Source organism: Fukomys damarensis, unplaced genomic scaffold (genome assembly GCF_012274545.1).
Source record: "Fukomys damarensis isolate Sample0158 unplaced genomic scaffold, DMR_v1.0_HiC HiC_scaffold_11, whole genome shotgun sequence".
Lineage (NCBI taxonomy): Eukaryota > Metazoa > Chordata > Mammalia > Rodentia > Bathyergidae > Fukomys > Fukomys damarensis.
Genome location: NW_022900923.1, coordinates 46,791,699 through 46,816,405, shown reverse-complemented (window position 1 = coordinate 46,816,405; position 24,707 = coordinate 46,791,699). Strand labels below are relative to the sequence as shown.

Here is a 24,707-nt window from a genome sequence, read left to right as displayed (position 1 = left end):
CCAGGCTTGTAAAGGACAAGACAAAGGATTCTCAAATTAGGAACGGAGCAGACAAAATACAAGGTTGTAATTAGAACATTTAGAAGGTGTAGTTGTGGGAACAGAATTTGAGTGCGAGTTACTCTGACCTCAGCGCGTAGGCTTCAGCCAGACTCGCCTCTATAGACAGCCAGTTGTGGGGTTCACTCTTCACAGCCTGCACTGCTTGCAGCCTGCTCTGGGCATAATCAGTACTGCAGTCTTCCGCATCAGGGAATGTCTGAATTTAATGTGTTACGAGAAAAGTCCCATTGCTGTTAATCCCCTGAAAACACACGCATTGTTCTCGTCACTGTCTGGAGTGGTCCTGGAAGTCCTTCGTGAGTGTCTTTTATTTGACTGTCCCAGCAGCTTTAGTTCCCTGCACTGATTGAAAACCTTTAAGTCCGTTTCTATAATTAAAAGCATTACACTGTGCCCTCATCCACCTTACTCACCAGATCTGGCCCTGTGTGACTGTAAAGTCAAGGTGGCTGGGAAAGGTAGATGTTTTAAGTTGGTTTAGGACATAGAGGCAGCCAAGACAGCACAACCGATGTTCACAAAAGAGGGCTTGGAGTGCTTTAGAAAGTGAGTCGAGCAGTGCGGTGGGTGTTTGGGGTGAGGCAGAGTGTGGGAAGGGGGTTATTGACAGCGGCTTTTACCAGAATTTTAAAAGTGAGATGTTATCGCATCTTGACTCTAATTTAATAACTTTGTAGAAGAGCTTGAGTTTAGCCGACAGCCAGGAATTTGCCTCTCCGCGCGGAGGGTGTCGCGCTGGAGGATCTCTCCTGATGAACGGTCCCTCCCTTCAGGGCTGTTTCTTCTCAAAGGACCTTCACATCCTCTTTTAGACTCGTTTCTGAGATACCCGTTTTGAAGGGAACGTTTTCATTGGTTATGACTCATTTTCTTTCCTTTTAGAAAAAGATTTTGTTTTATACTTACCACGGAAATAGTCAAATGTGAAAGGTCGCATTTGGTTAATAAGGTCAGATAACCAGGAAGGGTTGTATGATTTTCAGAAGTTAAAATGAGCTTCAAGTAAAGAGTAATGGGACCTATTTTTTGCATGACTGAGGAAGTTGGCTCTAAGAGCTACGTTCTACAGAAAGGTCAAAAAGATTTTGAGAAACGCCAGCGTCATTTGATTAGATGCCCAGTCTCCAAAGGTGACAGCTTTGAAGGGCGATATTCATCTGGATGTTATAGTCTCGCTGCTCTGTCACCACCCACCCCTCTGTTACTTCTCGCCACATACAGACTGAGCACTGATTATATGAGAAGTTTGGTGTCAGATGTTAGGCGGGAAGATGAGTAAAACAAAGCCAACTAGCCTCAGGCTGCTTGTACAGCTTTTATAGAGACCAAGGGGTGACTAAGATCGGTGAAAAGAGGCGTGACGAGCGTGGGAGGGGGCGTCTAGCAAGGCCTGCTTGAGCGTGTGTGGGGTGCCAGAGAAGGCACCCAGACCAGTACTGCCAGGAAGTCTAGTGTCCATTTCAGAGAGAGCACTGCCAGTGCAGAGGCCAGGGGACAAGAAGCAAGTCAGCATACAGTTGGGAGGGGAGAAGGAGTACACCTGGTCTGGGTGGTGAAATGTGTTCGTGGCCGGCAGAGATGAACTTAGAGGTGTGCGGACTACACACGCGCCATTCTTTCAGCCGGAACGGACTGAGCCCCTATTGTGTGCTAGATGCTGGGGTACAGCTGTGAGCAGGACCAGCAACAGGGCCTACCATATGGTGTGCTGTGCCCAACCAAGGGTCCTCTCACCCTCTCCCTGCCCCAGGGCCATTAGCATTTCCGGGGACACTTCCGGTTGCCTCCCTTTTGCGTTGATTATCTCAGATACTTTGTGATGTGGTGGACATTGTGATGGAGTGGTGCAGGCTGTGGGCTCCTCCTCCCTCCGCTGTGAGGACCACGGTGACCCCGAGATGCTCAGCGTGCGGCCCTCCCAGGGGCAGGGCCTCGCCTGTCCTCAGGCAGCACCGTTCCCTTGGTTGTATCCTGGGCCCAGGACTTCCCTCAGATGTGTGGGGGTTGACGTGAAAACCTGCAGGATGTGCAAGGGAAGTCACGGGTTGTGGGTGCCAAGTTGAAAGCTGGTAGGGAGGGGTCACGGATGCTGTCACCCACCCTACGGCACACGGGGCATCCCTGTGACCGAAGATAATAACAGTGCTGGGGTTGAGAAATCTTGGCCTATTGAGTAAAGAATAAAAAGGAAACCCACAAATAAACACTTGGAAATAGTGACATTTCTGAAGGCAACAAAATGCTGGAATAAGAAAGAATAGATGAGTGGGCAGGGTACATACAGAAAAATGCGGGTTAGAAAGGTGTGGAAAGATCTCCACGAAGAAGTTACATTTAAACCGAGAACGTAAGTAGAAGGACACCACTGGGGAGAAGCATTTCAGCCAGAAGAGAGGTGCAGAGGCGCTGAGGAGGAGGGGCCGACCTGCTGTGATCTAGGACTCCCAGGAGGAGAGGTCTGACTGAGGAGCGACACAGCCAGCATTCAGGAGCACGGGGCCTCTTCACGCACGGTCAGGAATGCAGATTTTAGTACAGTGGGGTGTTAGCTCTCTGTCACTGTAACGAAATGCCTAAGAAAATCATCTTAAAGAAGGAAGGATCCATCTTGGCTCAGGATTTTAGAGGTTTCAGTCCATGGTCACTTTGGGCTGGAGATAAGGCTGAACATCATGCTGAAGTGGGTCTGTGTGGTGGTGGGGGGAGCAGATCACTTCACAGCAGCTAGGAAAGGGGGCAGTCACTCCAGGGGCAGACTGTGACCTTCAGAGCTGCACCCCAGTGACCCTCCTCCTCTTTCAACCTGGCCCTACCTCCCGCAGTTTCCAGTGGCACCTCTGGCTGGGACTACACCTTCAACACGTGGGCCTTTGCCAGACACTGTAGATCTAAATGATGATAGTGGGTGTGTTGGTCAGTTTCCGTCACTGTGAGAGTGTCTGAGATAATCAATGTGAAAGGCAGAAGGGTTTGTTTTGGCTTATACTTTCAGGGGTTCAGTCCATGTTGCTTAGCTCTGTCACTGTGCTCTTGTGGCAGGGATGACTGTCATGTAGGGAGCATGTGGGAGAAGCAAGCTACTCACGTGATGCAGCCAAGAAGTGAACAGAGAGAGGAGGGGCCGCCATTCCAGTATCCCCTTTATGACCTACTATTTCTTCTAAAGAGGCTCTGCCTGCTAAGTTCCTATTACCTCCCAGTAGTGCCATTATAGCTGGGGACCAAGCCTTCAGCAATTGAATTTTTGGGGATATTTAAAATCTGTCCTAGTTATTTTTCTTGTTGCTGGGACAAAATATTTGACATCCACAAGTTAAAGGAAGAAAAATTTATTTCAGCTTAGAGTTTATTTCAGCCCACAGTTGGCTGGCTACCAGGCAGGGAGGCATGGCAGGGGCCGTGCAGAGGAGAAGTGGTCCCTGGCATAGATGCTAGAAGCAGCAAGCCATGAGCTTCCTTTTCCTTTTTATTCCGCTCAGGCTTCAAGCCTGTTGGTTGGTGCCACCCACACCCAGGGTGGGCCTTCCCATCATCCACACCCAGAACTGTGCTAAACCGATCAGTGGATTACACAACTGTAACCCAATATCATGCACCCATGATCCAGCCACCTCCCCAAAAGTCCCACCTGTGAGTGTATGAAGCTTTGGTGGGGACATCTGGATGTGAACCATAACAGTATTCAAATCATATCATTCTGTCTCTGGCCCCCAAGATTATGTTCATCTCGTGATGCCAAATGCATTCACACTATCTCCAAGAGTCCTCACAAATTTAAAAGTTCCAGCATTGCTTGAAAGTTCAAACTTCCCTGAGACTCAAGGCAGATTCTCAGCTGCAAGCCCTTGAAAAAATTTTAAAATGTTACATACTTCTAGCATGTGGTTGTGGGCAGGCATGGGGTCAACACTCTTGTTACAGAAATGAGGACTGGGGTCATAGAGAGGAGAGACTGGGCCAAAGTAAGACTGCAACTCTGAAGGGCAAACGTTAAATCCCAACTCCAGGGCACAGGCTGGTGTGGTGTTGGTCACGAAAGGCTTGGGCGGTCCCATCTCTATGACCTTGGCTGTGACCCGCAGTGCGTCGGGGGAATTTTAACAGAGTAGTGATACAGTGCATATTATATTTTATATGGAAGACTCTAGTTAAAAATTAAGTGTATTGGTACATTTGATGCTCATTTCTCTCATCCCTCTACCCTCTCCTCAACCCTTCTTTCTTTCCTTCCTTATGTATAAAAGCTTTGTTTCAATTTTTTTCCTTCTTTTCTTGTTCTCCCTTCCTTTCCCCTCGCTCCTCCCTAGTTCCCATTCTGTTGTTGTTGTTTGTTTGTTTGTTTTTTTGAGACAGGGTCTCACTATGTAGTGAGACTGACTTGGAACTCACTGTGTAGCCCAGGCTGGTCTCGAACTCACAGCGATCCTCCTGCCTCAGCCTCCTGAGTGCTGGGATTACAGGCGTGTGCCACCATGCCCAGTTCCTAGTTCCCATTCTTATTTTAACATTTTCTTCCTACTCTACAATATCTGTTATACATTTTAGTCCTTATTTACACTTTTGTTTTCTCACACTAGAGAAACAATCCAATATTTCCACGTGTGACCTGAGGGCAGGAGGCACCGTGTACCCCAGTGGGGACACAATCAGAGAGCAGCTCCAATCCAATCTATTACACTTAAGAATATGGCTGTAAGATGTATCTGTTTACCTAGAAATGTCAAATTTGTCTTTCTTTATGTCTGATTAGTACTCCATTATATATATATATTAAACACACACACACACACACACACATCTTCTTCATCCATTTATCAGTTGATAGGCATTTGGGCTTTTCACAAGATTACAAACCTATATAAACATGGGTGTGTGTATATCGCTGTGCTATGATGCTTTTAATTTTTTTTTTAAACTGGGGATTGAACTTGGGACCTTACTCTTGAAAGGCAGGCACAGTACTACTGAGCTAAATCCCCAGCCTGATGCTTTTAGTTCTTTTGGGAAGATACACAGCAGGGAAATAGCTGGGTCAAATGGGACCTCTAGTTTTAGTCTTTTGGGAAATCTTCACACTGATCTCCACAGTGGTTGCACCAGTCGGCGCTCCCACCAGCAGTGAAAAGGGTTCCTTTTCCTCACAGCCCCTCCAGCATTTGTTATTGGTTGATTTCTTGATGACAGCCATTCTCTCTGTGGTGAGGCGAATCTGCTGGAAAATAAAAGGGAGAATTCTTAAAGACATAGGTGTAGGCCAAGACTTTATGACTAAAACCCCAGTCACATGGGAAATATTACAAAGAATCAACAACTGTGATCCCCTCTTATTAAAAAGCTTTTGCACAGCAAAAGAAATCATCAACAGGGTGAAGAGACAACCCACAGAGTGGGACAATTTTTTTTCAGCTATTCCTCAGACAAAGGACTAATATCTATAATGTAGAAAGAACTCAAGTCAGACACACCAAATTTAAAAACTGAATCCCAATGAGGTGGGTGTGGTGGCACACGCCTGTAATACCAGCACTCTGGAGGCTGAGGCAGGAGGATCGCTGTGAGTTCGAGACCAGCCTGGGCTCCATAGTGAGCTCCAGGTCAGTCTCGACTACATAGTGAGACCCTGTCTCAAAAAACCAAAAATAAATAAATAAATAAATAAATAAATAAATAGCCTCCAAGTGGGCATCTGTAATGAACAGACACTTCTCAGATGAAGAAGTAGAAATGGCAAATAGATATGTGAAAAAATGTTCAACATCACTGGTCGTTGGAGAGAAGGCCCTTTTGTCGGTGGCTGGTGTGACTAGGTAAGGGTGAGCAAGGGGAAATCAGACAGAGCCTCCTAGGGAAGGGTGGCATAGCAGCTGGTGCTATGGGCTGTGCTTTTTAGAGTTTCTGAACCAGCACTGCAAGGAAATGAGTGGTCGAAGCTGAGATAAAACGGTGGGCTCACCCTGAGGGGCGCGGGGATGGGCCAGTCACACGAGGAACCTGCACTTCATCTCGGGAGCAGTGCAGACGGGTGGAAGGGTATCCTGATGGGACGACCACTCGGCAAGTCTTCCCTGTGACAAGGGGCAGTGGCTTGGGGCGTTTCCAGACTGTGGTGGTGACTCAGGCCCAGCGTGACCACAGCCTGAACTGGGCTATCGGTGGCCACAGTGGAGAGTGCGAACTCTGTTCTAGGTGGAATCCAAGTGGCTGTGGGGAGAATTTCCTGGCCTGGAGCTGAGGTGGAGTGGGACTGAGCTGGGGATCACTTCTGGAATACAGATTTTATTTCCATTGCTTTCCACAGTTCTGGGGATAAACTGTAAGGCCTGTGGGTGCTAGGAGGATCGGACCGCTTGGTCCTGTGGGGCCTTTCTTCCTCCAGCGTGAGGAGCTGCTCTCAGATTGCTCCACGGCTCCTCCCTGCCCTCGGGTCAGCGGGCCCCTCCTCATCTCCCCAGGGGCCTGTGCCTGCTGGCATGCTGATCGAGCGCTCCTCCGACTTCGGCAAGACCTGGCGGGTGTACCAGTACCTGGCTGCCGACTGTGCCTCTGCCTTCCCTGGGGTCCACCAGGGCCAGCCCCAGAGCTGGCTGGATGCGCGGTGCTCGGCCCTGCCCCAGAAGGCCAATGGGCAGCTAAATGGCAGGAAGGTAGGCAGCGGGACACTGGAGGGGTGGGCTCGAGAGAGGTCCCTGTGTGCCTGGCTTGGAGCCTCCAATGCTTGAAAAGAGGAGGATGCCATGGCCGGCTATGCTTGTCCCCCACTCTGCCCTCCCAGGGCCCCTCCCGCAGGGCTGGGCAGCTCCTTACCTTGTGGAGAGGGGAGGACTTCAGGATGACTCCTTGCATGCAAATGAGCAAACTGCATGACTTTATTTTTACATTGATAACATTAAACTCACAAATGACTCTTTTGGTTTGATTTGCTCCTCTAGCCCAGTGCTAGTCCTTGGATGGAAATTCATAGCCAGATTATGCGCCTTGCCCAGGAATTCAGGAGATTCTTGTAACACCTATATGTTGAGAGAGAAGTTGTGCACAGACACACACACACCACACACACACACACACACACACACACACACACACACACGGCCCAGCGGCTGCCCGGCTCCCCAGGGCATGTGGCAGCCCCAGTCCTACGGGTGGCTGGGAAGGGAGGCTTCCTCTGGGTGGGGCCGCTGCTCACCTCCTGTCTGGTGCCCTCCTCCCTCCCTGCATAGGTCCAGCTCAACCTCATGGATTTAGCATCTGGGATTCCAGTGACTCAAAGCCAGAAAATTCGAGGTTAGTTGGCCCCTGTTCTGCCTGTGGGGCTGCCAGTGGGATAAAGTTCCCTGCTCTCTCCGATTCTCTCCGATTTTTTGACCTGGCTGGGGTTTGGAGCCTGCCCCGCGTAGCCCACAGGGAAGCTGTGGGACGTGGAGCGAAGGTCGGGCTGGGAGGCCGCGGCACCCTGTGCAGGCGGCACGGTGGGCCAACTCCCCTCTGTTTTCCCTCCCTACTGCTGCCCACCCAGAGCTGGGCGACATCACCAACCTGAGAGTCAACTTCACCCAGCTATCCCCGGTGCCCCGCAGGGGCTATGTGCCGCCCAGCGCCTTCTTCGCGGTGTCCCAGCTGCGCCTGCAGGGCACCTGCTTCTGTCACGGCCATGCCGACCACTGTGCCACCGCTGCAGGGCCCTCCTCCGCTGTGCAGGTGACGCGGGCGGGCGGCCGGGCAGGCAGACGTGCCCTCAGTGCCCTGGGAAGGAGGAAGAGGAGCCCGAGCGGCCACCCTTCCGTTCAGAATCCCGGTTTCGTAGGACTTCTTCAGGCCTGGGTTAGAGTGGGCGGGCTTGATACTCAGCCCCAGGCGTGGCCCTGGGACGAGCTCAAGGCAGACTTCTGAGCAGGTTGTGCCTTGTGGTGTGATAGGTAGATTTCGTCACAGTGTTATTGTATGTCAGAATTATTTACACCCATGCAGTTGTTATTAGAAATTGTAATATTATTTACAACATGATTATGTAGAGACTATTATGAACTACAGTTTCATGGAGAACTGTGAGTGCTTGCTTCTCCTCCACCCTCAGGTATTCTGTTCATCGCTGGCTTTGAAGCAGCGGGGATCTGACTGCGGGGCTCAGGCCATGCGGCGGGCATGGGGGGCATGTTCATCGTGGACTGGGTCCCCCAGCTGGAGGAGGCCGGGGTGGGGCGGACCTGCGTCGGGACAGAGACGGAGTCTGTGGTGGAGGGGGCCTGTGCTGCCTTCCAGGCCTGCGGGTGGCTGCTGCGCTGGGGCCTGGGAGGTGGAGGGGTGGCTGCACAGTGCAGTCCCACTTTCCTAAGCTCCATGCCTGGGCCCCCGAGGGCTTTCCAGAGGAGGGACAAACAACAGGAGGCTGGGAGACAGACAGGGCAGCAGGGGCGCTGGGTAGCGGCGCTGAGCGGCTTGCCGTGGTGTGGGCAGGAGTGGGGGACGCTGGTCCCCCAGGGCCGAGCTGAGGGTGTCGGAAGCCGTTACCACACAGCAGCCATCCCATTTTATGCTGAAGGAGTCTAGTGGCCATTCCCTAACAGCCCCACAGCCAAGCCCCCGAACCACGGACGGCTGGAATGTGAGTCTCCAGCATAGAACCCCGTGTGCCGAGGGTCGTGTGCCACAAATGAGGCCACACAGGGCTGCCCAAGTGCAAGAGATGGGCCTGTGAGAGCCCATCAGGGCGCAGAGTGGGCAGACGCACACAGGTGCACATACTCACACTCGGCCCCGCAGGCTGGGGGCCTCCGTGGGTGGCCCTGGGACAGCGTCCTCAGGGGGCTGGGCCGGGCCTGGTAGAGAACGGCAGGCCCATCCCTGCAGCTATCCTCGGTTCTGGTTCTGACCATCTGTCACCCTCTCCTAGGTCCACGATGTCTGTGTTTGCCGGCACAACACTGCCGGCCCCCACTGTGAACGCTGTGCCCCCTTCTACAACAACCGGCCCTGGAGACCTGCGGAGGACCAGGATGCCCACGAGTGCCAAAGTAGGAGCCTGAGGCCACCCTGCCTGCAGTGACCGGCTTGGTGCTGGCCCTTCAGTGTCTCACTGACCTTCCTGGGCACAGGGCAGATCTGATATTATTGCAGCCCGCAGTGTAAGCTGCCTTGTCTCTGCGGCAGAGAGGTGGGCCTCTGCCCTCCCCAGCTAGCCGGTCCCTCTCCCTGTTACAGGCTCACCTGGCCCTGCTGTCTCTTTCCCACTCCCCGTGGTCCCTCGGAGTTGGGGCTCTGTCTGTGAGGCCGGCCAAGGCTGTGACCCCACAGGAGACCCTGGGGGACGGCAGGGCTGGGTGTATACTTTGTCTCCTTGTGGCCCGGCACAGCCACCGTTCCTGACCATCCCACGGGTGGTCTGGAGGCCTGACTTGTCATTGCCCTCTGCTTTCTTCCTTGTGCCGTGGCCGTGGGTAACCCGCACAGGCCTCCCTTGGCCTCAGTTTCCTCCTTTCCCTGCCCGGAGATCTGCACAGAGCCGAGCTGCTCATGAACTGACCTGAGGTGCTGGGGCCGGGGCCCCCTTTTCCAGGGTGTGATTGCAACGGGCACTCGGAGACCTGCCACTTCGACCCAGCTGTGTTTGCTGCCAGCCAGGGGGCACACGGAGGCGTGTGTGACAGTTGCCGCCACCACACGGAGGGCCAGAACTGTGAGCGGTGTCGGCTGCACTTCTTCCGGAACCGGCGTCCAGGTGCTCCCCTGGAGGAGACCTGCATTCGTAAGTCAGGGCTGGCGGCGTCTGAACCAAGCTTGCTCCGTTCTGGCCATGCGCCCGGGGAAGCCGTGGGAGTCCTTTAAATTTTCATTAAGCATGTGCTCAACCCCTGGGTCCTGGCTGGTGAGTCAGCCGGCGACTGTGTGGCCCTCATCCTGGCATAGGTGAGGGAAGCTCAGGCCCCAGGGCTGTTGGACACACACTGTGGATGGAGGCCGCGAGCGTGCAGGCACTTGTGTGCGTGATCACTGTTGCCGTGTGAAGTGCGGGCCGCCCTTTGTCTCCCAGCCCTGCGGCCTCCAGGATTGGGATTAGTCTCGTGTCCCCTGGTCACAGCAGGCGGCTGCACCTCACTGGTGCTCAGAGGAGCAGAGTAGGCAGATCGCTTGGGGCAGTGTGCGGTGCCCACAGCCCTGGGGTGCACAGGACAGCAGGCTGGAAGTGAACCGGAGAGCACGTTGGCCAAAGGAGCCTCGTGTTTGGAAGGCATGGAAAAGGCCAAGGGTGGGCGGGAGGACTGGGTCACTTTCTGTCACTGATACATGTTCACGGAGGGAGTGACTCAGGTATGAGTCGGCCCATGTCTCACACTTACTCACACGTGAACTTGAGGGTGTTCGGTAACATCCCCATGCCCCGATCTCCCCGTCTTTGCAGTGGGTTGGCACTCAGCAAGTGGAATGAACCTTTCAGGGTTACCTTGAGGACTGCGAGGCCCAAGAGGGCCTGGCTCAGGGCTTGGCGTGTCTTGATTGCCCTATAAACAACAGCGGTAAAAGTACTTCTGTAGGGCTTGGTGCTGTCCTACCTGTCTGCCGCTGACTCATTTACCCCCCGAAGGCTGTGCTGTCTTCCCACTTTACAGATGAGGACACAGAGGCACTGAGGGGTTGAGTAGCTGCTGAAGCTTGGAGGCAGTGACTGCGGTGGACCAACAGGCTTTGGGCCAAGCAGCCAGGCTTGGAACCTGCCCTGGGCTCACCTCTCCCTTGCCCTTCCTGTCCCCCAGCCTGCGAGTGTGACCCGGACGGGGCAGTGGTGGGAGCGCCGTGTGACCCTGTGACGGGGCAGTGTGTATGCAAGGAGCACGTGCAGGGAGAGCGCTGTGACCTGTGCAAGCCGGGCTTCACTGGACTCACTCACACCAACCCGCAGGGCTGCCACCGTGAGTAGGGGCAGCTGGAGTGCTGGGAGGGGCGGCCCGGGCTGGCCACATTCAAGGTGCTGCAAGCTGCTGGCAGACTGGGGCATGTGCTTGCTGCCCTGAGACCAGATCTGTCTTCCCCAGCACCAGGTGCGGGGCCACAGCCTCCAGCAGGTGGCAGCATGGGCCTGGGCTGGAAGGCGGGAACTGCGCCAGCTACAGCAAGGGCAGTGGGCACCGAAGCCTGGCGTCAGCCCACACTTCCCCGGGCTCGGTCCCTCCCTGGCTGTGTCCTCAGGGGCTGAGCTGTGTGTGTGGTGTCCCCGGCAGGCTGTGACTGCAGCGTCCTGGGGACCCAGCGAGACATGCCCTGCGATGAGGAGACGGGGCGCTGCCTGTGTCTGCCCAATGTGGTGGGCCCCAGATGTGACCAGTGCGCCCCCAACCACTGGAAGCTGGCCGGCGGCCGGGGCTGTGAGCCATGCGCCTGTGACCCGCGCACCTCCCTCAGTTCTCAGTGCAACCAGGTATGGGCAATGGCCCCATAGTGGAGAGGCCCTGCTGCCGCGTCTCTGCTACCCACGTGGCAGGCTGGCTGTTTCTGTCCCATTGCCCTCAGGGAGCGCTGGCAGGCGCCCCTCCCTCTGTGGCTCTCAGGAAGGCCCAGGACCCCGACTTCAGGGCACGTCCTGCCTGGTGGGAAGCCTGCCCACACCAGGGGAGCTGTGCCCGCGGGCCCCTGACGCACTATCCTCGGCCCAGTTCACAGGGCAGTGCCCCTGTCGGGAGGGCTTTGGTGGCCTCATGTGCAATGCTGCTGCGGCCATCCGCCAGTGTCCTGACCGGACCCATGGAGACGCAGCCACAGGATGCCGAGGTGCGTGCTGACCGTGAGGGGACGTGGGGTACCCATGTGTCCACAGTGGCGTGGCTCCCCTCCCAGGCCACTCTGCATCCCCAGCAGGGAGGCGGTTGGCAGCAGCATCTCCGGGCAGCAGCTGCAGGGACACAGGAAGTGATCCTAGGGGACAGGAGCGTGGGGTGTGTGGGGTGCAGATCTGGTGCTGGTCTAGCGCTGCCTCACCCGGAGATGCATGGGCGCTTCCCTGTCTGTGTCTCCCCCTTGGAGGAGGAGGTTCGAGGCACACTGCTCTCTGCACGTCAGAGTCCCTGCTGACAGTGGGTGTGAGGGGCAAGCCCTGTGAGGACGGTGAGCCACGCAAGGCTCCGAGGTGTGTCCTTGCCGCTGTTGCTGCACTGATTCTGGCCACTGCAGTCGGGAACTCGAGTCCCTAGAGGACTGTCGGGCAAGGCACCTGTTCAGGGAGGATGGCTTTGTCTTCCTGGCTGGCCTGACCCTCCGTTCTCCTGGCCCTAGCGTGTGACTGTGACTTCCGGGGAACGGAGGATCCAGGCTGTGACAAGGTCTCCGGCCGCTGTCTCTGCCGCGCTGGCTTCACCGGGCGCCGCTGCGACCAGTGCCAGAGAGGCTACTGTGACCGCTACCCCGTGTGCGTGGCCTGCCACTCTTGCTTCCAGACCCACGATGCAGACCTTAGGTTACAGGCCGGGCGCCTCAGCAGACTCCGCAATGCCACTGCTGGCCTGCGGCCTGGGCCGGGTCTAGAGGACATGGGTCTGGCCTCCCGGATCCTGGATGCCCAGAGCAAGATGGAGCAGATCCAAGCAGTTCTGGGCAGGGCCTCAGTCACGGAGCAGGACGTGGCACAGTTAGCCAGCAGCATCCTCTCCATCAGGTAATCGCTGCCTGGCACAGTGTGTGCCTGCAGCCTGTACAGTTCATAGGCTTTGCAGGGTGCCCGGACCGCAGCGAGGGTCCCTGAGGGGAAGTGGGGCTGGCATTGCTTCCAGTTTGTGGTCAGGAGACTGGCAGCGACAGGTGCTGTGATGAGGTGACAGCCGCCGAGGGCTTGCAGCCTGAGCCCATTGCTCTTTTGAGTGCCTGCGTGGCCTGGGAGCATCAGCTCTGGATTAGTCACCCTGGGGAGGGCACGGAGAGGCAGGTGCTAAAAATAGCTGCTAGCTTGCCTTCAGAATAGCCTTGGTGCGCCCATAGCCCCTCCCACCAGCAGGCCGCCTTCCCAGCGAGATTGGTTTCTGGAAGTTTCTGTAATTAATTTGTGTTCCCTGAGGAACGTGGCCGTGCATGGGCTGGCCAGGTGTGTGATTGGCAGCGGGGAAAGGCAGCCCAGAAACCCTTCCTCCTGAGCTCCAAGGCTCTTACTCATGGGGTGCTAGAGCTCCTTTTGGGGGCAGCAGAAGAGCTGGATTTTTAAAATCCAGACTCATTTGTTCATTCACTTATTCAGTCCACGCATTTTAAAAATACAACGAGCCACACATTATACAAGGTGTCGGGGACATTGAAGTGAGCACAGACCAGTCTTCTCCCTCAGAGCTCAGGAGGAGCTGGCTGGTGTGTGCAGGAGCTTGGAGGAGGCAGTGCTATAAGGGAGTGGGGTCCGTGGAGGTGCTGTCTGACCTAAGGCTTGCTCTGGGGTCTGTGCACAGTGTGCAGGGATGGGCAGCAACAGCAGGCAGTGGGTGGTGCTAAGCAAGGCCCAGAGGTGGCGCCTTCAGGGCTTGTAGGAGGGACTTGAGTCGGTAGAGAGCGGAGGGCACAGGGAGGAGACCCTCAGGAGGCCACAGGTGGTGGGCTGCTGGTGGACATGGGATGGGGAGCCCGGTGGGGAGGTGCATGCTGCAGAAGAGTGCTTTGGGAGCCTGCTTACCAGGTGAGAGCCGAGGAAGAGGGGCCTCAGTTACTTTTCTCTTGTTGCTGAGGCAAAATACCTGGCACCCAAAGTTAAAGGAGGAAAGGTTTATTTGGCTTACAGTCTGTAGAGGTTCAGTCTGTATCAGCTGGCTTCAAGGCAGGGTGGTTTGGCAGAGGAGAAACAGTTCATGGTGTAAAGGCAGTAAAGCAGGCAAGCAAGCAAGGGGTGACCACAGCTCTTCCTGTCCCTTATACCTTATGCAGGCTACTTAGGGTGGACAGCACTCACACCCTTAATCCTAGTGCTCCTGATCCCAGCACTGCACTGTGAATCAATCCCAGTGCCACATACTCTAGACCCAGCCACCTCTGAAGAGCCCACCTCTGACCTCATAGGTCCTCCTTCGGGAGACATATAGACACAAGCCATGACCGGAGGGGCCCAGACAGTGCTCCTCTTGGAAGCCAGGAGTGGGAGGGCTGCTGGAGGTGGAGGAGAACCCAGAATGTTGCGGCCCTGGAAGCCAGGCAGCAGAGTTCAGTGGCAGGGGGAGGCTGTCTCTGGCCCAACCCATCCTACCAAATCCTCTGCAGCCTGGGATCCCCCTCTATCCCCAGGGGTGGCACGTTCTGGGGAGGCAGAAACTCCTCCTGTATCTTAGCCAATGCTTCTCCTACCCCAGGCAGACTCTTCAGGGCCTGCAGCTGGGTCTGCCCCTGGAGGAAGAGATTCTGTCCCTCCCTGGAGACCTGGAGAGTCTGGGCAGGAGCTTCCAAAGCCTCCTAGTCATTTATCAGGACAAGAGGGCACAGTTTGAGAAGATAAGCAGCGCTGACCCTTCAGGTGAGGAGAAGATGCAGTGCATCAAGACCCCTGCTCCTGTCTGCTCCTCCCAGGCCCAGGCCCAGCTCCGTCGCACTCCTCTTCCCACAGGGACCTTCCGGATGCTGACTGAAGCCTATGAGCGGTCATCCCGGGCTGCCCAGCAGGTTTCCGACAGCTCACACTTGCTGCGCCAGCTCAGGGACAGCCGCAGAGAGGTGGAACGGCTGGAGAGCCAGGCACAAGGAGGAGGTGCATGGGGCTCTGAGCTCGCTGCCCTGTGGGCGGAGATGGCTTCCTTGCCTGACCTGACTCCCACCGTGCACAAGGTGACCACTTCTCCCAGCCCTGCCCCAGGCTCACACCGCTGCTGCCACACATGTGCTGTGAGGGTGACCGTCCCATCCTGACCCCGTGCCCCTCGTCGTGCGCTCTGGAGTTTCCAGGGAGACAAGTTCCTGGGGGCTTGGCTGTCATGGAGATGCCTGGCTGTTTGTGTCTGGGGTTCAATGAGGGTGGTTGTTGAGGAGCCTCTTGGATGCCCCTGTCTGTCCACAGGTCTGTGGCGGCGCCAGGCAGGCCACCTGCACCCCAGGAGCATGCCCTGGTGAGCTGTGTCCCCCAGATAACAGCACGGCCTGTGGCTCCCACTGCAGGGGCGCCATCCCCAGGGCGGGAGGGGCCTTCCAGGTGGCCGGACAGGTGGCTGAGCAGCTGCGAGGCTTCAACTCCCAGCTGCAGCAGACCAGGCAGATGGTAGGTGCAGAGCAGGTAGGCCTCAGGTGGGAGGCAGGAGGGACATGGAGCCCTGGGTGGGTCAAGAGCCTGAGGCCTAAATCCCTGCAGCAGAGCCAGAGGGGTTTGGAGCCAGGGTGTGGGCGCTTCCCTTAACCCCGCGCCTACGTCAGTTCCGGGGCCGCACCACAGCTTTGCAGATGGCTCAGGCGGTGGAGGCTGAGCCACAGGGCCCGGGGCTGTGGGGGCTTCCGCCCTGCTGAGCCCGTGTGTGCCAATAGATCAGGGCGGCTGAGGAAGCCACCCTGAGGGTCCAGTCTGATGCCCAGCGCCTGGAGACGCAGGTGAGCACCAGCCGCGCCCAGATGGAGGAGGACGTGAGGAGCACACGGCTGCTGGTCCAGCAGGTTCGGGACTTCCTCTCGGGTGAGCTGCCCTTCACACTCCTCCGGCTGATGTCCGGCCTCTGGCCTCCCTCATTCCTATCTCCCTGCCTGCTGTCACCTCTCCCAGGTGTGTGGCTGCATGGCCCAGCCCTCCCTGCCTGCTCCCTGGGTCTACTCTCAGCAGAACAGCCTTGCACCTTTGAAGTATCTAAGCAGGGTCACATCCGCCGCTCTGTAAGACTGCCTCACAGTCCTTGGGCAGCTTCACCTTGCTCCTGGATGAGTGCCCAGCTTCTTCCCTGGCCTGCAGAGCCCGCCCTGTCTGTCTCCTAGGCGTGGCCCTTGCTGCTCTCTCCTTAGTGCCCTGGCTGCCCTTGCCGCCTTGGCACTTGAATGTGCTCCTTCCGAGGTGGCTGCCTCAGGTCTTGGTCTGAAGCCCTCTGCCGGGCGAGGCCTTTCTGGGCCTCCCTGTGTGTGGTCGTCTTCTCCTTCCCTTCCCCTTCTGGGTCTTGCCTTTGCCCCCACCCCACTGGACTCTGGGTGTACTGTGTCTCTCCCCATTGGACTGTGCACCCCCAGGGCCGGGTGGCTTCCTCTGCGTGACTGTGTCCCAGCACCCGCAGATGGGCAGGCCCTGAAGCTTCCGGTGTTGCTGGATTGCACCATTGCTGCCCCGTGGAGGGGGGGACAGGGCTGTGCAGTGGGAGGTGCTGGGCAAGACTCAGCAGTCTTGTGTGACTCGGGCTTCGTGTTTTTTGTTTCTCTCATCTTTCACTTGCAAGTGGGATTGGTAGTATTTCACAAGTTTATTCTGAGGCTCAAATAACACGTAAAATGTGCTTTGAAAAATTCAAGGTGCCTCTGGAATGGGAGCTGATATTATTAGATTTCTGGTCCCTGCTGGGGAATTTGCTTGGCTGGGAGCCCAGTGAGGGTGGCTGAGGTCTCAGGGTAACCACAGTGTCTCCTCTGCTATTGCACAGTGCTTCTGCCCCAGCTAGGCTGGAGCTCTCTGCTGAGCGCAGGCGGCAGGTCAGGGAGATGCGGGAAGAGCCCATGGGCATCCATGGCTTGCCAACAGCCAGGGAGACTGAGCCAGTGAAGGGAGGGGTAGCCATGTCTGGGGTTTGGACCCCAGGGAAGGTGCTCTGCCCCACGTGCAGTCCAGGCAGGCTGAGTGGCCACTCATCTGCAGTTAGCTGCATGGGCCCGGCCCGGGCAGAGAGCTGGGGCTGGCTGAATTCTCTCCCTCCGCCTCAGCCCAGGCTCCTGTGGGCAGCAGCAATGGCCGAGCCATTGGGTCCTCTTGGTTATGTTGCGTCTGGGGTCAAGGCTGACGACAGTCCTAGGGAGAAGGAAAGAGTGCGACCGTCAGGGGCCCAGGACGCTTCTCACAGCCACCACGAGGAGGGGCTGTGGCAGGCAGCTCTGGGCCAGCTGCTGTTGACTCAGGCCCCCCTCCCAGGGATGTGGTGGGCACCAGAGGAGGTGTTGCCCCTTCTGGATTTTAAGCCGTTTAAGCCACTGTGGGCACAGCTCCCACTTGCTGTTTGTAGAGCAACACATAGTGCTGGGCCTGTACAGGGCTCGGACCAGCGTGCACGCACACAGTGACCCAGATCTGGGGCTGCCTCATCCCCGGAGGATTCTGGGAGAGGGTGTGGTGAGCCCTGTGGGTGTAGGATGCGAGCTAGAGGGGTGTGTGGGTGTCCAGTTTGTCACCCTCCTGAAGCCTGTGGCTGGGACGAGCCCCTAAGCAGGTGAAGAAGGCAGCAGTGATCAGGCATGGCTTCACTCCCGGGAGCTGGGGCTGGCTGGGCCGGGAGGCCTAGGGATGCTGAGGCCCAGTGCAAGGCCACTGGGTGGGCAAGCTCCTCCATCCACATCGGGAGCCTCCGTCTCTCCACTTCTGCCTTACTTGGAGTCAGTTTTGTAAAGCTCTTGCTGGATGGTTGTTTCCGGTCATACTTTTAGGATGGGGATCCTTAGTCCCCTTTCACAGGTGGGAAACAGGCTGGAGGGACCCCTTGTCTGGTCCAGCATGGTTTAAAGGAGAGACCAGGGTCTCGAGCCCTTTGTCATTCATCGGCTCACAACACTGAGGGCCTCCAGGTGCCAGGCACTGTGCTCGGGGCCAGGGGATGTAGGGGATGGACAAAGCCCGGTCCGTGTTCCCCAGAGCCAAAGTCAGATGAAGGAGTGCAGGGCCCACAAGTGGGTGTCTGTCTCTAAGCGCCGGGAGGCAGAGGAAGGAGGGGGTTTGGAGCGCCCGCTGGCCCAGGGAGGCGGCGATCCAGCTTGGATGGCAGTCTGAGGCAGTGACCTTCGGGTGGAGGCGGAGCTCTCCAGCACAGGAGGGGCGGAAGGACAGGGCCTCACTGTTCCCGGCCGCTCGCTGGTGATGGTGGATGCGTGGCGGGCATTGTTCAGCACCAGCTGCCCGGCACCGCCTCTCCCCTTAGCTTCCTGAGCACTCTCAGTTGCCACAGCTGTGCAGACCTCCTCCCCTCCTCTTCCTGTCTCCCATCCTCCTCCCACATCATTCCCGGAAGTCCCGGCCAAGTCAGGATGAGGGGAAATAGCTCCCTGGGCACCCAGCAGAGGGGCCAGGGAGAGGCCTGGGCCCGGAGGGGCCGCCGACCCTGTGGCTGTGGGCTCCCCAGGCTGACAGTGGCTGCCTTTCCAGACCCTGCTACAGATGCTGCCGCCATCGAGGAGGCCAGTGAGGCTGTGCTGGCTGGGCTGCTGCCTTCAGACTCGGCGACCATCTTGCGGAAGATGAGGGAGATCCAGGCCATTGCGGCCAGGCTGCCCAATGTGGGCCTGGTGCTGGCCCAGACCGAGCAGGACATTGCACGGGCCCGGAGGCTCCAGGCTGAGGCTGAGCAGGCCAGGTGCGGCCCTGGGCTCTCTTGCCCAGGTTGGGGCAGCTGTGTTGAGGGGCTGGCACCCAGCAGGGCTCTGCAGTGACACCCTCGTCCACGTGCCCTGCAGCACAGGACCTGCCTCCCACAGGTCGCTGTGCCCAGTGCTGTCTCAGGCACAGCACTCGCGTCCACCGGGGCTGACAGCCCCTGTGCCTGGTCCCGCTGGGATGGGTGTCACTGGGTTGCGGTGCTCACTTCCTGCTGCTCATCCTGCTCTCCTCCCTCCTCCTGGGCCCTCACTCAGGATCCACGCCCACTCTGTGGAAGGCCAGGTGGAAGACGTGGTGGGGAACCTGAGGCAGGGCTCAGCGGCACTGCAGGAAGCTCAGGACACCATGCAAGGGACTGGCCGCTCGCTGCAGCTTATCCAGGACAGGGTTGCTGAGGTGAGGCGTCCTGGCTCCTTGCTGAACCGGGGATGGACAGACAAATCCAGGCATAGGCACAGAGGATTCTGGAAAGTGACCGGTTCACCACACAGGAGAAGGCAGATGACAGACTTTGGGAGTTTTCCTATCTCTCTGAGATGCAGAAAGCAGGGGCAGGCGGGAGCAGTGGAACGGAGAAGGGGGGCCTGGGTGTCAGTGGACAGTGGGGTTTCAGAGGACACCACTGAGGTTCTTCAGTGGGGAGACTGCCACCTGCCACCTGCCGAGTGGGGCGGATGAGGGGAGATTGCTCGCTGTCTGGAGCCCACTGCCACCCCAGGTCCCCCTCCTTTGTACAGGTGCAGCAGGTCCTGGGGCCAGCAGAAGGGCTGGTGATGGGCGTGACAGAGCAGCTGGGTGGCTTCCAGGCACGGATGGAGGAGCTCCAGCGCCAGGCACAGCGGCAGCGGGCACAGGCAGCCCAGGCCCAGCAGGTGGCGGAGGACGCCAGCCAGAGGGCCCTGAGTGCGCAGGAGGTATGGAGAGGGCAGAGCAGCCTGCCAAGGGCTCCGAAACAGGAGGGACCTTTGAGACCATGGAACCAAATCACAGATGCCTGTGATCCCAGCACTCTGGGAAGCTGAGGCGGGAGGGCCACAAGTTCGAGCCCAGACTGAGCAACTTAGTGACTTAGTAAGCTTCTGTCTCAAAGTAAACATTTAAAAAGGCTGAGGATCCAGCTCAGTGAGAAGGCCCTGGGCTAGCTTAGTGGATTCAGTCTCTAGTACTGCACACACACACACCCCACAAATAAAAAGAATAAGAAAGGTGAACCCAAAGTTAGCCAGGCATCTGAGTCCACCAAGAGCCTGTGCCTTGTGCGCTGTCTGGCGCATGTCTCGGCCCCAGGCTGGTCAGACGCTCTGCCTAGATGTCACCCTGGGGTCTGCCTTATGTTCTGTCCGGGGTTCCGAGGATGGCCGGGGAGCTGCCCTGGGCCTGGAGTACCCCAGCTTCCCTGGGGCAGGGCGTCGGCACACGATCGGCCCACGACCACCTTCCACCGCCTCCTGTTACTGACGGCACTGAGCCTGTGGTGAGGGAGTGGAGGGAGGGAAGCTCCGAAGGTTAAGCTGCCACCAGGGCCCAGAGGTCGCACAGGTGAAGCCAGCCCTGGTGGACAGTGGGCGGCCCTTGTCACCGGCGACCCCGAGTGCTTCAGCCACTGGCGGCTGGGATGTCGAGGGTCTCGAGGTGACACCAACTACCTCCTTCAGGGATTTGAGAGAATCAAGCAAAAGTATGGGGAGCTGAAGGAGCGGCTGGGGCAGAGTTCCAGGCTGGGTGAGGCGGGCAGCCGGATCCACAGTGTGCAGACCACGGCCGAGGAGCTGTTCGGGGAGACCATGGAGATGATGGACAGGATGCAAGGTGAGGGCGGGCGTGTGTACCCCAGGGCCGCTTCCCACCCCACAGGGGCCGCTGTGCACTCAGCAGTTCCAGCCGCCCCGAAAGTGTGCCGGAGCCTCACACCAGCGGCCCGCAGAGGCCGCACTCCCTGTCTCTCCAGCCGCGTGACACTGGGCACCAGGAGGCCTGTGGGGGGGCACGAGGAGAGCCTGGGTTCTGAGGATGAACACTTCCGGGGGTGGGGGTGGGACATTCAGGAAAGACGATGCTGGAGGTGGGCTGGAAGGAAGTGGAGGCCGGGGGACTGTGCTTGCAGGGGGCAGGAAGGAGAGGCTCGGGTGTGAGTGGGGCTTCTGGACAGGGGAGGACCGCTCTTGGGAGGAGTGCCTGAGGGTGGAATGAGGAACCATCTTGGGCTTCCGATGTGGCAGGGGCGTGGTCGCAGCCTATGACTTCTCTCCAGATGGAGGGACAGGGTCCTAGCTGCCAGTCCAACTCTGAGGCGGGCTTCCGGGCTGGTGTCCAGTGAGTTCCCCACAGAGCAGTGGTCGGCAGAACTGTCTTGGGTGGCCGGGTAGACACCACAGGCAGTCGGGGTGCTGCGCTCACGGAGCCAAGGTGAGGCTGGAGGATGAGGCAGGAGGAGTTGCTGTTCGAGGAAGAGCCAGTGGCTGGGGCAGCACTGAAGCTGAAGACTTGTTTATTAGTTCTGTGGACGACAGACGAGTGCACCAGACGACAGAAAAGGTGTCTGGGGCAGTTGCAAAGTCAGAATGGACGGGTCGGGATTAAATCAGGGCTCCTCGACTTTGGCCTTGTTTGGCTTCTCCACGAGGATGGTCAGGCGAGGCCAGGCTCCTCGGCGGCCCGTGTCGCGAAAAACACATTATAGTAAGTACCTGGTAGGCAGATAGGAGTCGTTCCTTGCCTGGAAACACCCAGGCGTTCTGAGTGCTACAAGCCTGGTGTGAGCCAGTGAATTCTTGCTTCTGCCCAAAGTGCTGCTGAACACAAAGCACTCAGGTAAGGAGAGTCAGCTCAGGAGTGACGGGGATGCCATGACCTCCCAGGACAGGTGTGGTGGGAGCCTGGAAGGTATTGACCTGCTTGCGGGGCCTTACCTTTGGTTGGAGGGATGAGGGTGATCGTGACTGGGCTCCTCTGGGAGGGGGCTGTTTAACAACCGCTGTGGATGCTCCTCGGGATTTCATCAGCCTGGAGTCCTGGGCACTGTGGTCTCCCAGGCGTGGCCTTGCAGTGGTGGTTGCTGCATCTTCAGAGAGCCATTGGCACACGTGCACATGTTGGTAGAGCGTGGCCGGCAGGGGCCGGGAGGCAGGGATTCAGCAGTTACATCAGGGGAGGAGCTGAGCTGCTGACCCGAGGAAATCTAGCTTCCAGTGGTGATTTCCAGAGGGAGGTGGGCGGGACCAGGTCAGCTGTCCAGGTTATCACCAGGGTACCCATTTGGGGGTCACTGGCGGGGCGGCAGCTGTTGAGGGCACTGGGCAGGTGTCTTGGTGCCAGTGAGGGGTCGTCGGCCCGGAGCGGAGGACAGGCTTAGGGGCTCCAGGTACCTGGGGCGGCAAGGCCCCCGAGGAAGGACAGAGTCTCCATGTCTCACCCTGCCCTGCCCTGGCTGTGCCCACCCCTCAGACATGGAGTCGGAGCTGCTGCGGGGCAGCCAGGCCATCATGCTGCGCTCGGCGGACCTGACGGGGCTGGAGAAGCGTGTGGAGCAGATCCGTGACCACATCAATGGGCGTGTGCTCTACTATGCCACCTGCAAGTGAGCTGCGCCCTCCCGGCACCCCTGCTCCAGGGAGCAGATGGAGGTGGGCTGTGTCCTGGCTTCTGGAGACTTTGATGCCACCTGCAGTGCAGCCCTGGCCCCTGTGTGCAGCTGTCGGGGTCGCCTGCTGCTCCTGAGCGGGGGCCACTGCACTGAGGGACAGAGGCAGTGAGGTGGACTGAACTGGTCAGTGAGGTGGTCAGCTGGAAACCGAGGGAGCTGGGCAGGGCAGTATTCCACCCCCGTCCTCCTGAGCTGTGGATCCTGGACCAACACAGAAACTTAATAATCATGTACAAATGAAAAAGCCCAATAAAAGTCTCTGGAAAGGTACCTGGAGTTTCAGAGAGGGAAAAGTGTCCGTCCGCCATTCGTTGAGCCTTTGTCCTGTCCCAGGGAGCTCAGGAGCAGGGCTGCCGTCCTCACTCAGTCTGCATGCAGAGCCGGAGCTTAGGGAGGCCGGACCTCTTCCCAGAACAGAGACACTGCGTGTGGGGCCAGCTCTGTGTCAGAGGGGGAAGCACTGTTTTCAGACTCATCCGGCTCCGTGAGGCAGGACTAAGACCAGGATGTGTCTCCTGGGATCTCAAGGGAAGTCGCAAATGTGTACGTGTGTCTGTGTGTGTCTCTGTGCGTGTGGACACGTGTCAGGCAGTGTGGAGTGGCGTGAGCTTCCCGTGTGTGCTGACCGCATCCGGGCACTCTCGCGTCTCCGTCGCTCATCCGCGGTGGAGCACCGCAGTGCCTGGCATCGCCTGCCTGTCCTCACGATGCAGGCGGCACTGTCTTTCCCACCAGGAGAGGAAGCCAAATAGCTGAGCTCTCGGACGGGCGTGCAGGTGGGGGCCTCGCCTCTGGCTCTGATCCAGGCTGCAGGCTGCACAGAGCCCACCCAGCGTCACTGGGCACGAACTGTGGCCCCAGCACCAGCCTGGCACACGCAGGCTCCTACCACATCCTCTGCCTAGCTGGCCTCGAGCTGCCCATGTGCTGTCCACTCCAGCCAGATGTGAAGTCCTTGAGCTGCCTCTGACTTTGGAAGAAGCAACGAAAGCCTCATAGAGAAAATATGTTCACTTTATTAAGCACAACACAGAGCGTGGAGCTGGAGGGCTGGGGTGGGAGCAGGACCACTCCGCCGCCTTTCAAGGAGAGAAGAGAGCAGAGGCAGGGTGGGGGCTCCTGGCTGAGAGGAAAGCGGTCAGCTTCGGGCACACCTGGGGCCGGTGGAGAAGTCCTGGGGCCCATCCTGGACTCCTTTCCACCCCACCTTTGGAGCGCGGCACTGCTTTTAGGTGGAGGTGCAGGGAGGGGCCCGAGGTGCCGTGGGAGTGAGGGCTGGAGGTTAGGGTGGGAGCTGCACGCCCAGCCCGACCCAGGGAGCTGCCTGGCACTCATGCAGGGGCAGAAGCTGCAGTTGTGAGCCTGGTCTGGCCGGAGCGAGCGTGAGCAGAGCCGGATGCAGAGCGGAATCTCTGTATGGCTTTGCTTGGAGATGGCGGCACAGCCTGGCCAGCTACGAAGCTTTTCACGAGAAACAGGCCCAGGCGAGCACCATCTACCTACACTGTGCAGGGCGTGGGCGCAGGGTGTGGGGCAGCTGGTCAGAAGATGCTGCTCTTGGCCCTCAGCCTCTTCAGCTCCCAGGAGCCTCCAGGTGGCTGCTGCTTCCGGAACTGCTCCCACCGGGCCCTGCTCGCTGGCTCGGCCTCCTCCCTCTGCAGGTAGAGGCCAGGGCTGGAGGGCAGAGAAGAGCTGAAGTCTCCTGCGAAAGAAAGTGGTTTGGTTCCTAGGGTGGAAGCTGTGCCTGTGCCCCGTCCCCAGGCCTGTCGGCCTCACCTGAAAACCACAGTCACACGGACGCTGGCTCCAGGATCACATGATGAGACAGACCCCGGTCTGCCCTGCCCGGCAGTGGGAGCTGCCGCTGGCTTTAACTGGCACCAGGACCTCGGACTTGAAGTTCCTGCAGGGGAGACAAAGCCCTGAAGCTTGTGCAGGCGGAGGGAGCATGGGTGGGTGGGGTTAAACCCTCCATGCCACAGCGTCCACCCGCTGTCCCTCAGGAGGCTCAGACAGCACAGGTCCCTGGGAAGACACACAGGCCGGCCAGCACCCACCCCAACCTGGAGGCTCCGGAAACTCGGGGAACCCAGGGTGCCCCACACTTGGGGACTGAGGCGGTACATCTGCCCATCCACCCTTTTCACAGACACGTGGACTGGATCATCCACCCGCGTGCCTGGCAGTGGCCACACAGCTGGTGGTGGACAGGGCTGGACACTCATCCTGGGCCCCAGTCCAGCCTCTTCCCACCCTTCACGCCGCCTGAGAGGCCCTTTGGCCAAGCTTTTGAGTCTTGTTCCCTGAGTTTCCCGACTGCTGAGCAGGGCTGGGAGGTGTGCCTGCTGCTCGCTTACTGTTTCCTGTTGGCTTTTCTGAGCAGTGTGGGCTCGGAGCAGTAGGAGGACTTCGCTTTGCTGCCGATGCTCAGGCAGCTGGAGCAGCAGCCGCAGGGCCCGGCCAGTGGCCCCTGCTGCATGGGCACCAGGCTGCCGCTGATACGCAGGGAGCCGTTGACCAGGC

General features: G+C 58.2%; 2 protein-coding genes across 2 annotated transcripts in view; one reads left to right on the top strand and one right to left on the bottom strand.

The window, feature by feature from the left end:
- Lamb3 (laminin subunit beta 3) overlaps nt 1–22,454 on the top strand; it is a 35,140-nt gene extending 12,686 nt beyond the window's left edge. Inside the window, exons 6-23 of the mRNA XM_019205847.1 lie at nt 6,516–6,707; nt 7,281–7,344; nt 7,577–7,758; nt 8,951–9,071; nt 9,614–9,802; nt 10,809–10,964; nt 11,274–11,470; nt 11,706–11,820; nt 12,322–12,700; nt 14,364–14,524; nt 14,615–14,832; nt 15,062–15,259; nt 15,520–15,664; nt 18,311–18,518; nt 18,796–18,937; nt 19,279–19,455; nt 20,197–20,350; nt 21,986–22,454. Of these exons, the coding sequence (XP_019061392.1) occupies nt 6,516–6,707; nt 7,281–7,344; nt 7,577–7,758; nt 8,951–9,071; nt 9,614–9,802; nt 10,809–10,964; nt 11,274–11,470; nt 11,706–11,820; nt 12,322–12,700; nt 14,364–14,524; nt 14,615–14,832; nt 15,062–15,259; nt 15,520–15,664; nt 18,311–18,518; nt 18,796–18,937; nt 19,279–19,455; nt 20,197–20,350; nt 21,986–22,122 (3,135 nt within the window). The 3' untranslated portion in view covers nt 22,123–22,454. The remainder of the gene's footprint in view (nt 1–6,515; nt 6,708–7,280; nt 7,345–7,576; nt 7,759–8,950; nt 9,072–9,613; nt 9,803–10,808; nt 10,965–11,273; nt 11,471–11,705; nt 11,821–12,321; nt 12,701–14,363; nt 14,525–14,614; nt 14,833–15,061; nt 15,260–15,519; nt 15,665–18,310; nt 18,519–18,795; nt 18,938–19,278; nt 19,456–20,196; nt 20,351–21,985) is intronic.
- Nucleotides 22,455–23,162: 708 nt separating this feature from the next.
- Nucleotides 23,163–24,707, bottom strand: part of Camk1g (calcium/calmodulin dependent protein kinase IG) — a 21,648-nt gene continuing 20,103 nt past the window's right edge. The window contains exons 11-13 of the mRNA XM_033761987.1: nt 24,238–24,679; nt 23,961–24,087; nt 23,163–23,886 (exon numbers count right to left, since the gene is read on the bottom strand). Of these exons, the coding sequence (XP_033617878.1) occupies nt 23,178–23,886; nt 23,961–24,087; nt 24,238–24,679 (1,278 nt within the window). The 3' untranslated portion in view covers nt 23,163–23,177. The remainder of the gene's footprint in view (nt 23,887–23,960; nt 24,088–24,237; nt 24,680–24,707) is intronic.